This window comes from Bubalus kerabau, chromosome 5, assembly GCF_029407905.1.
Source record: "Bubalus kerabau isolate K-KA32 ecotype Philippines breed swamp buffalo chromosome 5, PCC_UOA_SB_1v2, whole genome shotgun sequence".
Classification (NCBI taxonomy): domain Eukaryota; kingdom Metazoa; phylum Chordata; class Mammalia; order Artiodactyla; family Bovidae; genus Bubalus; species Bubalus kerabau.
Window position 1 is genome coordinate 86,162,536 of NC_073628.1, and position 14,379 is coordinate 86,176,914.

The 14,379-nt window shown below is 45.0% G+C and overlaps 1 protein-coding gene across 5 annotated transcripts in view; it reads left to right on the plus strand.

Annotated features, from left to right (window-relative positions):
• Positions 1-14,379, plus strand: part of SMYD3 (SET and MYND domain containing 3) — a 761,886-nt gene that overhangs the window by 695,228 nt on the left and 52,279 nt on the right. For 2 of the 5 annotated variants that reach the window (XM_055582071.1, XM_055582074.1), the window contains one exon: positions 1,903-4,985. The exons of 2 other annotated variants lie outside the window; for them this stretch is intronic. In XM_055582071.1, coding sequence (XP_055438046.1) covers positions 1,903-2,218 — 316 coding nt within the window. In that variant the 3' untranslated portion in view covers positions 2,219-4,985. Of the gene's footprint in view, positions 1-1,902; positions 4,986-9,701; positions 11,353-14,379 lie in introns of those variants that run through there. One more of the 5 variants, XM_055582080.1, reaches the window with a different exon arrangement.

Genomic DNA, 14,379 nt, shown 5'->3' on the forward strand with positions numbered 1-14,379 from the left:
AAAAAAGAAAAAAAAAAATGACTAATCATTATATCCTGACGAATAAGGTACTGCTTCTCTCTCACCCCGCCCCTTTGAGTGGGTGCCTGTCTCTTTTTATTCCTGTTACTGGGTGAGTCTCTCCTGCTTGGCAGATGACTGGAAACGTTCTCCATCAGGTTGTGCTGACGAGGGGATGGTTCCCAGGATCTGACTCCAAGCATGTTTACCGGACAACATAGCTCCCTCCCTCAGGTAGGAGGTGGGTTGCGGGTGTTATGTTGGTCATAAAGGAGGAAATTGAGAGGCACACCCTCCCAAAGAACACAGTGAAGACATGTCTGCGTTCACGCCTTGCCTTGTACATTCTTTACACAGCAATTCAGGGAGCTGGAGGAAGGGGGAGGAGCTGGAGGAAGTTACAGTCTGCAGGAATAGCTTCTGCTGGAGGAGGGCGGGTGCCTTCAGAGCCTAGAATCATACTGGATCTTCTGAGCACAAACCTGCCCTCACCAGTGCCGGGGTAAGGCAATCATGACTCGGAAGCATATCGAATTTTAGAATTATAAGGAATGTAAGAGTTCTCCAATCCATTCTTACGTTTTCCTGGGGGAGAAGAAATGTCACGAAGGGAAATAAGCCGCCCACACGTGTGCCTGACTGATGTGGCCTGCAGCCCAGTCCTGTCCCTGGGCTGACTCAGGCCCCAAAGGTCAGACCAGTCTCTAGCCACTGAACATAGTCGTCACCTACTTCCAGAAGGACTTGCCATATCCCTGTACATGGAAAATCAATTTTGAAACAATAAAGGACTGATACTGAAGCTGAAGCTCCAATACTTCTGCCACCTGATGCGAAGAGCTGACTCACTGGAAAAGCCCCTGATGCTGGGAAAGACTGGAGGAGGAGAAGAGAGTGACCGAGGATGAGATGGTTGGTTGGCATCACCCAGTCAATGGACGTGAGTTTGAGCAAAGTCTGGGAAATGGTGAAGGACAGGGAAGCCTGGCGTGCTGTAGTACCTGGGGTTGCAAAGAATCAGACATGACCGAGCAACTGAAAAAAACAATGCAAATAAGAGGGGGGGGGGTGCTTTTTTCCTAAGCTAGTATGATGTAGTGGAAAGAACAAGGGCTTTGGAACCAGGCCAACCAGTGGTCAAATCCAAATTCCTCCACTTATTAGCTGGGTGATCAGTGTACTAAACCTCTTAGAACCTCACTTTTTATTACTCATGAAGGTAGTAACACCAATCTTCAAGAATTCATCAAAAGTATTAATGGACTAATATTCATGGTACACCTGTACCATACATCACCTTATTTTTAACATTCAAGAAATGATCGTTTTATTTGCTTATGATTAGAGATGCATTCACTCTTCACTGATTTGTGTTTAGGAAGATGGCTTTCTCCAAATATTAAGTTTGTTATGTATATGAGAGAGGCAGGGGCTGGCAATAGAATTGTGGTTGAAAAGGCAAAATGACAGGAACAGCCAAACTGTATCATTATCTGTTCCCAAAACCTCTGTTCGGGTGGTTTTCCAAATTCTGAAGATCCTAAACCCCAGTCCTTTAAAGAAATAATGTTAAAAGTATAGTGTTAAGAAACCCAAGGCTTTCACCATTTGTTCAAATCTGTCTGAAAGTGCAGATCCTAAAAGCATAACAGATATTTAATGGAATCTGTCTTTTTGATGATAATTACAGCATTCTGAAGTAGGCTTTAAACACATCTGTATACACGGACTGCTGCTTCAAAATTACTTGCTTCAAGGGGGCATTCAGTCTCTTGTTCAACTTTCAAGTTAGATAACTACTGTTTAAATTGATGGCAGGTGTTTGATCTATAAATAAGAGTTGCGCTTTGCACTTTAGCACTCTGTTTACCTGCTGCCGGGTGTTCATTCGCATCACACCAGGATCCTGGGGAGGCCGGAGGAGTCCGCAACAGGGATCTGCCCGGGATCCTGGGGAGGCCGGAGGAGTCCGCAACAGGGATCTGCCCGGGATCCTGGGGAGGCCGGAGGAGTCCGCAACAGGGATCTGCCCGGGATCCTGGGGAGGCCGGAGGAGTCTGCAACAGGGATCTGCCCGAATGCGACAGCCGCAGTGCAGCCTTCACACGTTTACAGTCTGAGAGGGGCCACTTCTCCGTTCAGAACAGGAGGCCCTGTTGAATTGGAAGATGCACCAGTCAGCTTGAAGGGAGATGAGAAAATAATATTGGAAGGATAATGAGCACTAGGGACTTTGGTCAGAATATCTGATAACCTCAGTAGCTACTAAAAAATCTTTCCTAGTCTTTTTTTTTTCCCCCAGTCTGCCTCAAGGTGGAAACTGCATTTCCTCTGCCTCCCAGGCCACATGGTTTTAGCAGCCAATCCATTTGTAGCACCCTGCTGCCAACATATTTCAGATTGCTACTAAGGACTCCTAGGGAAACTGGTCCTCTCTCCACAGCTCTCGGTTCACTTCTGTCATTCAAACAGCCACATTTCTGACGCAGACCAGGGGCTCATAGGCACCCTGATGGCTTTCCTCTTCCAGCCTCCTCAAACCTAAAACCGCTATTTAGGTCCATCGATGTGCAACCCCTCAAGGCTCCTAAGACAGCAGGCCAGCAGGAGCACGGCTCGGAGCCAGCCCGCCCAGCCTGGAAGGAGGGGCTTGCGTGGAGACACAGCTTTCAGTCGATGACGGGGAGGAGATGCTGGAGACTGGCCTCCTGACCACGCACGTTCACTCATCAGTTCCAATCCTGTTTGGATGAGGACTTTGCGCTTCTAGAAATGGAGTATGGAACATTGAGGGGAAACTTGGACTGGACGCTCCCACTAAGAGCACCACAGTGGCAGTGGTCATTGCCCGGGGGAGGCGGGTCATTCGTCCTTGGCCCACTTGAGGAGCTCCGGAATGGGTTCTAGACTCATGGTTCTGTGTTCTGTGAACACAAGCCTCTCCCAGCTTGCTGGGCAAGAGGCCTCTGCTTAGGACCCAGCAAGGAGGCGGTGCTGGCTCATAAGAGCTGCTCTAGCTCTTGATCTGGCTATTGGCTTAAATGCACAGAGCATAAATCAAGGGAGGCAAAGCTTTCTTCTGCCCAGGCAGCAGGGAGAACAGAAACCCACTGAAATTGGCTTCCGCTGGGGAAATGGACAGTGCCCACAGCAGCCTGTTTGCCTAGGTTCACCTCCGCTGAGACCAAAACCAGCTCTGGTGGCAAATTGGGCATACCAGCCACCTAGACAGGTCCCTATATCTTGAGTCTTGGTGGAGACGAGAGTGAGAGAGAGCTCACCATCTATAATGAAGACACAGTACAGTTTACTCCAAATACTTATAGATAATAAACTGTCAAGGATAGAGAGGAGCTTCTGCTGCTACCAGTTCCCAGATCCTTCTCACCAAGGAGCTGCCCCTGAGCAATGTGGCCCTGGGGAGAGCTGTGTGCTGGGCTGGCTCGAATCCTCACTTCAGCAACCCCACTTGTTCTTCAGTCCAGACTGCCCAGCTTCTGATGTTTGATGTCTGCCGCATCTCGCTTCCTCAATGCTGTGGGCTCACAGTCTTTACTTGGGCGTTCCAATGCCATCCTCCTTTGTTGCTAACCTGAGTATCTTGTGTCTGTGGGCCCAGCTGCCACCCCAAGGAAGTCAAGAGCGTATACCCAAGACAGGATACATCCAAGTGTTGATGGAAGGGTTATGGCCTACTGTTCTTTCTCTTGAACCACAGGGCTCAGGAGGAAAGGGCCTGTGCTTCCTTTGTACATTGGGACCCACATGGCTGGGATGGGACGGCTCAACCCAGCTTCTAGGTCCCTGAGAGAGGGACAGGCAAATCCCACCCAAACCTCGTGCAGTACTGTATGTTGATGCAGGTTGGATACAGAGGATTGGAGAAAAGTGCAGATAATTCTGAACATTTGCCTAGCAGATGAAATTGTAATCCAGCTACTGAAAGTGAAAGTGAAGTCGCTTAGTTGTGTCCGACTCTTTGCGACCCCGTGGACTGTAGCCCACCAGGCTCCTCCATCCATGGGATTCTCCAGGCAAGAATACTGGAGTGGGTTGCCATTTCCTTCTCCAGGGGAATCTTCCCAACCCAGGGATCGAACCCAGGTCTTCTGCATTGCAGGCAGACGCTTTAACCTCTAAGCCACAAGGGAAGCCCCTAATCCAGCTACTAAATGATCACTAACACTAAGGTGATGAACCCAGTAGCACTGAGCAGCAGCAGCCAGTACAGAGCTCTAAGGTTGGAGGCCTCGTGAAAAATTGTATTTTGACTCTTTTTTTTTGCTTTTTATTGTTTTAAAAAATTTTATTGGAGTATAGTTGCTTTACAATGTGTTCGTTTCTGCTCTACAGCAACATGAATCAGCTATACATATATATACATCCCTGTTTTTTGGATTTCCTTCCCATTTAGGTCACCACAGAGCAATGAGTAGAATTCCCTATGCTATACAACAGGTTCTCCTTAGTTACCTATTTGATACATAGTTGTATATATGCCAGTCCCAATCTTCCAGGTATCTGCCCGTTTGTTCTCCAGCCTGACTTTAAAAAAACACAGCCACATTTGTTTTCATATAAAAAGCCCTGTGCTGGGGGGTGGGGGATGGCACCCCCAAAGAGGCTGAGGCATTCCACAGTCTAGATGGAAACACACACACACACATGGCAAACACCTCAAGAACCTTGGGGCACCTAGGAGCCAACATGTGCTTGGCCTCCATTCACCCCCTGCACCAGCGCTCAGGAGGCCCGCTCTCTTCCCAGCTGGCTCTCTGATAAAGTGAAAGTGGTGAAGAGCTAAGCTTGTATCCTCTTGAATTCTTCCGATTTCCATTTTTGCTGGAGACTTTCGTAATGGTGTTATTTTCTACCCTTCTTCCTTTAGAAATAATGTTTTTGAAACATCGTGGAAACAGGTGGGAGAGGAGCCGGTGTATACATAAGTGCTTTGGGGTGGGGTCCACAGGCCCACAGGAGTGCCTAGCTCCTAGAAACAAAGAAACAAGTATGACATCTTTGGATCTGATTTTCGTAAAGAAACCCCAGCGCAGAGCCTTTATCTGTTTAATGTACCAGAACTCAACTGCAGGAAACTGGTTTCTCTATTAGCATATTACCAAATGTGCAGTGCAGCTGCCTGGGAACGGCCAGTTTATTATTGCTGGGGGCCGTCCTGGGTTATGATCTGGAAGAATTTGAATCACCCTGTACTTTTTTTTTTTTTCCTGCTCTCATTTTGATTTTGGCAGTGGAAGAAGAAGAGAATACTCCCAAGAGATTCAATTATTTCCTTTCAAAATTCTCTTGGAATCATAATGACTATTAGAAATTGAAGGCACCCATATCTCATGCTAGTCAGCCTAACTGGTAATTAAAGTGCAATTAAATTTTTCACGGTGTGGATTGTGACTTTTTTTTTTTTCAAGGAAATTACAAACTCTAAGCCCTTGAGAGTTATGGGATTAATCTATGGACATTTAATAATTCAGCTTTGATCAGATGCAGTCACGGATGGGTCTCTGAAAAGGAAGGGGAATAGTAAAGTATTGTTTTGCTATTAATGGTGCATTTTAATTTTATTTGGTTTCTCAGAGGCCAAAAAATAAGTAACCAGTCCAGGAACGAAAGGCCATTTTCAAATTGGCTGTTACTGCTCTCACTAACATGTGCCAGTAATGACATCTCACTGCCAGCCTCGCTTCCCTCACATAGCTTTGCACAATTTAGGGTCCATTCCTGACTTGTCACCAGTGGACAAGGAATTAACATTTGGCCAGAAGTTGGGAGGCTTAATTGGCTGACCCTGTCTGGCCTTAGCCAAATGTTTTTTCCTCCTTTCATTCCCATCATCGCTTTTTCTCTTTGTTGGTAGAAATGTCTTTGCGTGGCAGGGCTGTGCTAATAAGTGATTTCTTGAATTTGGATCTGAGATCAGTGTTCTCACACAGACCTGGTCAGCTCCCCAGTCTCTGACAGCCAGCCTGGCCCGAGGTGGAGCTGAACGCACCGGGAGCAGAGCTCCCACCTGCCCGCAGCCCGGCCTCAACGCTAGGGGGCGCTCGGGTGCTGGCTGGGAGGGGACTCAACGTGAGTGGCAGCTGGACCTCAACCTACTTGTGATTTGTAGGCAAGGCCCACCCACCTTCATGCCCTGACCTCAATCAGATTCATTTTTAATTTAGGGGAAGACATGGCTTTTTTAAAACAATATACATTTTGAAAATTCATCTTAAGAAATACTTATATCCTGTCCTAAATTGGCAGGATATAAGTTTATGAGTAAATTAGTGCAGTGTAACATAGCAGCTAAGAGTTTAGATAGGAGTCAAATAAGGCTGTGCTGCAACTCCATTGCCTTGAGGTCTCTTATTTTAGATATGGGTTACTTAGTGTCTCTGAGCCTCACTTTTCCCATCTCTAAAGTGGGTGTATTGATAGAACCTGCCTCGTAGGATTGTAATAAGGATTAAAGGAAATAAATCTTAGCAAATGCCTGGCACAAAATAAGTAGTCAATAAATACTAGCTGCTAATGTTTTAATTATTGATCTATAGTATGGAACATTGGCATTCCTTTGGGGTGCATTTTAATTCTGCATCCTTACTTTGAAGTACTTTTAGAATACTTTCTAACACCTCTCTAGACTAGAATTCTTCTCCTCTTCCTTTTATCCTTCCTATGAATAGCAAAGAAGCTGAACCACTGGAAAGACTGTCTTACTCATCAGCATATTCCCAGCAGCTAACTTGTTCCAGTGCACACAGTAGGCCCTCAATATGTAATAGATGACCACAGAGATGGAAGGAATGTCCAAAACCAACTAGATGATGGAGCGGGAAAGAAAAGAACCACTCTGGTCTCTTTATCCTTCTGTCTCAAGTCATATGCTGCATACAGAAGCTTTAGTGAGGGACTCGGGAGTATAAATTATGTTAAACTCCTAGCTGCAGATTCTTCAAGTAATGTGCGTGAACCTGGATTCTGAAGGCATATTTGTCAGATGAGACAGCAGCTACTGAATCTCATATTAGCTCCTAGGATAATGGCACAATGCATCATCAGTTGGAATTGGGAACAGAACACAATTTTCACTTGGTTATCTGGAGCCACGGATGGGGTGAATACTGATTTTCAAATGGTGACTAATAGATGGTAAAGAGGAAAATATTTTTTTTTGGTTCCAACTTATCCTTTGCTCATGCCACACATTTTGGCAGTAAATTAAAATCTATCTTTTATTTGCCTGAAACAATAAATTATCAGAGCAGAATGTGGGCAGGAAGACTTAGGACACAAATGAGCCGATGGCTATTACTTTCTGTATTACATATTCACAAATGTTTAACCAGTTCAGAAAAGAGACAAAATTGACTTGGAATTATTAGTACTAATAGAATTATTAGTATTATTCTAATATTTTATTATTAGCATAATATGGGAATATTCTAATAGTTTTAATCTAATAATTTGGTCATTTTAATCAAATTTTAGCTGTTGGCTTGTGCAAATTACACAGTCTACCTAAACTTGAGCTGCTTGCCTATGAACGAGGGCATAAAAAACTTGCTTCTGTCTTATATTCTGAAGACTTAATTGTGAAATAGCCTGACTTTCAGCTCTGCATTAGACACTACAACGCACTAGCTAAACCTGTGGATATGAGAAGTTTCTCTTTCATTTCTCCTGTTTTGACAGGAAATATATTCTTTTTTCTTTTACTCAGAATCTTGCATAAACAATTTATCTCTGCAGTTTTCAGCTACCTGGGCCTTGACCCCATGGATTTGTAAATCAGACTAGAAGCCTAAGGTTTTTTGAATGTTTGATAAGAAACGGATTCTGCCTCTTTGTGATTCAGCATTTTAAGTCAGTCTGGTCTAGCGTCATAAGCTTTTGTGTATATCATAATTATTATTTGTGTGTAAGTGTGAGTATGTTTTCTAGCGGGAAGACTCATGGAACTGAAAAGTCCATGGGTATCTAGCTTTAGTCATAGCTGGATCCAGGGCTCAAAGAATACAACACTGTTTCTCTCCAGCTCTTTCCCCTTGTGTTGGCTTCATAATCAGGTACATCAAATTTGTTTAAAGGTGTCATTTTTCTATAAATTTTCTTAATTCTAGAAATAGTGAATTTGTTCTTTCCCTTGAAACTTCACCTAATTCCAGTATTCCAGAAGGCACCTCCAAAATTGTCCTTCTGTTTTATAAAAACCATTTAGCCTCTGTGTGTCCTGGCTTTGTGTTTGGATTGTCATTTATCTTCTTTCTGTTGTACTGCACTCAGAGGCAGATCTGTAGAACTCTACTTTCCCTATCAGGGATCTTGTGTAGCTTTAACCATATGGAACTATTGATAGCCAATCATTTCTGATCTATGAAATTGGCAGGTTCATACAGTTCAATCTAAAATATCAGGTTTGCAGTGGTAAATGTTTTATAGCAGCAGCAGCAGGAACCTTGCATAAATTGCTATTTTGGGGTTGTTGTTGTTGACGGTTTGTTACTGGCACCTCTCCTGGCCTCAGTGTGATGTATAAACAGCTGGAGGCAAATGACAGAGTGCTTGAGCATATGGCAAGTCATTCATAACTGAGCCCCGTGCCCAAGATGACCATCTTTCATGTCACAGTTGGAGGCTCTGGCATACCGTTCCAGAATTTCACCATTAATTTAGGTTCTGTGAGTCAGATAATGAGGAAAGATAGACATTTTTAGAAACTGCAGCACCTCACTGCCAGTCCTGTGAGTCTTAAAACATTCATGCTTTTTAACTCACTTCTGCCTTTGTTGGTGGGGTGAGGAGAGTGTCCATAAATCCCCAAAAGGCCAATCTACCTATGTGCTAAGACCATTAACAGAGAATAGAATTTCAGACCTGGAGAGGACTCTAAAGACAATCTAGCACTCACTTTACAGATGAGAATGTCGAATCTCAGTGAGTTAAGATATGCGCCCAGACTCAGAACTAGGACAAGGCTTATGGCTCTGGCTTCCTGGCCCTGTCTTTTTCCTCTTATTCTATCATTTCCAGGAGCAATGCTGGCCTTCCAGAGTGAGGAGTCAAGTTCATTCCCCTCCCCCTTCATAGCTTGACTTTTTTTTAATTGTGAAATTTTAGGTCACAGACAGACACATGAGGGAACATTAGAAACTGGAACCACCTTAAATGCCAGAAATCTTCAAAGCCCAGAGACAGGCCCTAGGCTACAGCCTGCAGCCACTGACCTGGGGTATCCAAAGCATGGGCAAATTCCATCTCTAATACTGTAGTCCTTCTGCTTTGGGAGGCATAAGATTTTTTTTTTTTTTTTAATCTTAAAAACAACTAATCATCTTGCAAGAGATTAAATTAGTTTTGATTTACTATAGTAGCTATTTTTATAATTTATAATGAAGAAGAAAGAGTCATCTCATAATTTGAGAAGGGGAGGGGTTAACATTTGACTCTTCACTCTAGGACTCATGTATAGTCCCTACAGCAACCTTATAGCAGCCTGCTGCGCTGGTGATGAAAACTCCATCTTAGGAACACTGTCCGGTCAGATTTCTCCCATTCTGTGAGTTTTCAGTAATTTTTTGCTTATATGCAGGTGTACTCTGAAAGTAACTCAAATTATTTTCAATAAATCAAATGATTATAAAATAAAACACAGTGGAATATGTTCACAGCAATGCTTATAACATTCCTGAATTCAGGTCCCTGGGAATCACTGGACTGAATTGTACAACAGACAGCCTTCCTTTAATGGACTGGTGAAGCAAAGACTTAATCAAGACTCTGTAAATGACATTATCTTTTGGAAGAACATGATTTGACAACATTATTCCAAGTTCGCTTTTTGATGTTCTGTTTTTGTTTGTTTGCCACTCACTCGTTTTCTTGTGCCATTGTATTTGTGTGGCTCCTTCCCCGAAGTCATTTTTTTCTTTTTGAAAAGTAAATGCAGGATTCCCCTTTTATTTTGATATAATTATTGTTAGTTTCAGCCTTTCAAACTTGAGACTTTTAAAAAAATCCTGATTCCACTCCTCTGCATAAGGAGGAGGATAACTAGCTTTATTGGCTCACTTGATGTTCTTTTAGCTCTTTAATTCTTCACAATAACCCTCTGAGATCAGAAGCGTTATCCCCATTTTATAGATGAGGAAATGGAGAGTCCAGTGGATTAAGTAACATGGCCAAGATTATAGAGCTATTATCCCTTCCTCTGGACTTGTAGCAGCTGCAGGTTTCATAAACATGTCTTAAATATCTTTATCCAGATCATGGCTACAGACATTGACTAAATCCAGGCCGAGGATGGCCTATTTCCAGTGCCCTCCAGGCCGGAGGGAGACGTTAATCAACATCCTCTGGGAATAGTTTTTCAGCCACTTAGTGATCTACCTTGTCACATCTGATACTCTGTTTATTGACATTATTATTGTTTTTGAAAATGCTTTTACGTATAAAAGCATCAAACACATCTTTTAAAGTTTAGCTATTTTAAACACTTGTGATTGGTTCTGGTATAGTATGTAGCACACCCAGACAAAAAATAAACTTCTTTAAGATCGAATTCTCTAAGTGGGGCTGTTTATTTGGTTTGTCCACCAGACACTTGACTTTAAAAGCCAAATTGGACCCAGTGCATTCTGGCACCCCAACATCATAATATCTAGAGGGCTTCGTCAACTCAGGATTTTATGTGATGAACAAAGAATCTGTTGAGAATCACTAAGTCCCATGCTCTAATGAGAACTACATAAAATTCATAGTTATGTGCAACTAACCACAAGTGGGCCCCGCTCTGACAGTTTCTGTTTCTTCCCCATCAGAAAGGTAGTGCTAATCTTTAGCCATGGTGTCCAAGGAAAGAGTGTCTTTCATCAGCCACACCACACCCTTTTTCCAGGTCTTGGGCACCTGCCCCTGAGCACCTCTCAGTCTCCCGTAGGTGATGCTGGGTTGGCTATTGCTTATATTAGGATCCTTATTATTAATTGCAAAAAAAAAAAAAAAGTCCTAGTCTTTCCTTATGATTTCATATAAAATGTAGTCTTTAATAAAAGATTTTCATCCATTGTTATCCATTTGTTGTTCAGTCGCTCAGTCGTGTCAGACTCTTTGCAACCCCATGGACTGCAACATGTTAGGCTTCCTTATCCTTCACTATCTCCCAGAGTTTGCTCAAACTCATGTCCATTGAGTCGATGATGCCATCCAACCATCTCATCCTCTGCTGCCCCCTTCTCCTCCTGCCCTCAATCCTTCCCAGCATCAGGGTCTTTTCCAATGAATCCGCTCTTCCCATCAGGTGGCCAAAATATTGGAGCTTCAGCTTAAGCATCAGTCCTCCCAATGAATATTCAGGGTTGATTTCCTTTAGGACTGACTGGTTTGATCTCCATGCAGCCCAAGAGTCTCTTAAGAGTCTTCTCCAGCACCACAGTTTGAAGGCATCAGTTCTTCAGCGCTCAGCCTTTTTTGCTGTCCAGCTCTGACATCAGTACACAACTACTGAAAAAACCATAGCTTTGGATACACGGACCTTTGTTAGCAAAGTAATGTCTCTGCTTTTTAATATGCTGTCTAGATTGGTCATAGCTTTTCTTCCAAGGAGCAGGCCTCTTTTAATTTTATGGTTGCAGTCATAGTCCACAGTGATTTTGGAGCCCAAGAAAATAACATCTGTCACTGTTTCCATTCTTTCCCCATCTATTTGCCATGAAGTGTGGGACCAGTTGCCATGATCTTCATTTTTTGAATGTGGAGTTTTAAGCTAGCTTTTTCACTCTCCTCTTTCAGCTTCGTCAGGACTCTGTAGTTTCTCTTCTCTTTCTGCCATTAGGGTGGTGTCATCTGCATATCTGAGGTTATTGATATTTCTCCCAGCAATCCTAATTCCAGCGTGTGATTCATCCAGCCCCGCATTTCGCATGATGTATCCTGCGCAGAAGGTAAATAAGCAGGGTGACAATATACAACCTTGATGTACTCCTTTCCCAACTTTGAACCAGTCTGTTGCTCCATATTTGGTTCTAATAGGTTTCTTTTTTTTCAGCCAGTATCAGGGCTTCCCAGGTGGCGACAGTGGTAAGGAAACTGTCTGCCAGTGCAGGAGATGTAAGAGACGCAGGTTTGACCCCGGGGTCAGAAACAGCCTCTGGAGAAAGAAATGACAACCCACTCCAGTATTCTTGTCTGGAGAATTTCGGACAGAGGAGCCTAGCGGGCTACAATCCATAGGGTTGCAAAGAGTTGGACATGACTGAAGTGACCTAGCGTGCCCTGCAACAGCTCCCTCGCTGCTTGTTTACACAGGCATGCTAGGGCTCTGTCTCACCATTCTCTGCCATTCATTCATCAACTTCTTAAATATTTAGCTATTTATTATCTCCCACTTACCAAGCACTACTAGATACAGTATTTGTTTAAAAAGCCTATAGGAATCCTGCCACCAGGCAGCTCATACCCTGGTGTGAGAGGCATACCTTAATGTGAGTGCTTAGTCGTATCCGACTCTTTGCAAACCCATGGACTTGTAGCCCATGAGGCTCCTCTGTCCATGGACTTTTCCAGGCAAGAATACTGGAGTGGGTTGTCACTTCCTCCTCCAGGGGACCTTCCTAACCTAGGGACTGAACCAGCATCTCCTGCATTGGCAGGCAGATTCTTTACCACCGCACCACCTGGGAAGTCCCTTACCTTAATGACATGATTCTAAAAATACAGCATGTAGTTAAGCACTGTGTTAGAGCTATGAAGGGAAGATACACTGTTGTGAGAGCTTAAGATGGAAGGACCTGGCATGGTCTGGGGTGAAGAGGAGTGGCATTAGAAAGAGAACAGTTCTCTTAGAGAGTGATATGAACTAGCGAGGGGCTGAGCCAGTCAGAGAAAAGCTGGCACACAGGTCCTGAGGCAGGAGGGATGTGACAGACTCAAGAATTTGCACAAAGGCTAGTGTTCTTGGGGGCGAGGAGGACGTGAAGGATGCAGCAGGATGAATGGCCCTGAAGGAGGCTGGCGAAATGGGCACATGCCTTAGGCTGGCTGCTTGGCTACCTTGGTCGTGGTTTCAAGTTTCTGTTATTAAATGCAGAGGCCCCCACAGGGTGTCTGGAGGTGATGCCAACTGCTCGCGCAGTTGGTGTGAATTCCTGAGCTGCAACCTGCGGTGGGCAGTTGGGCAGGCACAGCCCGTGGCTGGGGTTGCCAGGAGAATCCTCTCCAGGCTCAGCAACCCATGAGCAGACAGCACAGAGAACCTACTCCAGGGCAGGATGGTTGCCTCCTCTGTCAGCGCTTCCGCGGGCATGCAGGAAGAGTGATGTGCCTGCGCAGTTTACCCCCGTGATTAACGTTATTTACGCTTTCCAACCAAGCCTGAAAATGCTCATTTGCATAAACTCACTCATCATTTAGTCTGCTTCAGAGCAACTAAATCTACCTCTCGTCATAAATACCCCAGACTCCATGCACTCATACCCCAAAAGTTGTCGTTTCACCGGAAAGGAGAGGAGAGGGACTTCTGGAGTGGAAGGTAGGTGCCTCCCTGACTATGACCACACTACCCGGTGGTTCTGGGGGATGAACTGCTTGCATACCCCTCACAGAAACTAGTTTTGGGGTCCTGAACAGGTTGGGTCTGGGTGTAAGAAGCAGAATATGTAGAACCCGGTGTTTGGAAGAGGCAGGACGTGGTGGACATTCCTGCGGAGCCGTAGCTGGCCCTGCCCCGCGCACCCGTGAGCTACTTGCTGCTGCGCTCCTGGGCGTCTGTGTGGTTGGATGCTCCCTCTCCGGTCGCACTGCACCTGACCTGCAGGGGGCGCTTTCGCACGCAGCCCTGCTTCCTGAAGGCCTCTGGTTAAGAGGAGAGGCAGGGCCTCTGGCCTGGAAGGGCTGCGGCGGTTCCGCAGAGAGTTTAGGGAGTGGGAGGGGCATGAACACAAGGGCTCTGGAAAAGTCACAAGGATGTTTGTCCTCAGGGAGAGACGGTGGAAGCAGAGGGAGCGAAAGAACAACAGGGCTGAGGGCTGATGATGCATTCTTGGGGGGAAATGAAAGAAGTGGGAGAAGAAAATAGGGAGATCTGAAAACGGTGATCTTAAGAGACTTGAACAGCGAGGGTGAGGAGTGCAGCTTGTACTAATCCAGAGCCAGAAAGGCAGGAGATACAGGGAGCACAGCCATGGCAGAGCTAAGGATGCCTGCCCCCGGCTCTTGCTCAGCCTCATACGGGACAAGTCCCACCTGGAGAAAACAGGGAGCCTAAGACCCTTGACACTTGTCCCTCAATTGCTTGCTCTGGAGTAGACAGGCTGAGAAGCTGGTGCCACTTCAGCATGGAGAAGGCGCAAGGTGTGCGCGCGTGCATGGGTGCGCGCA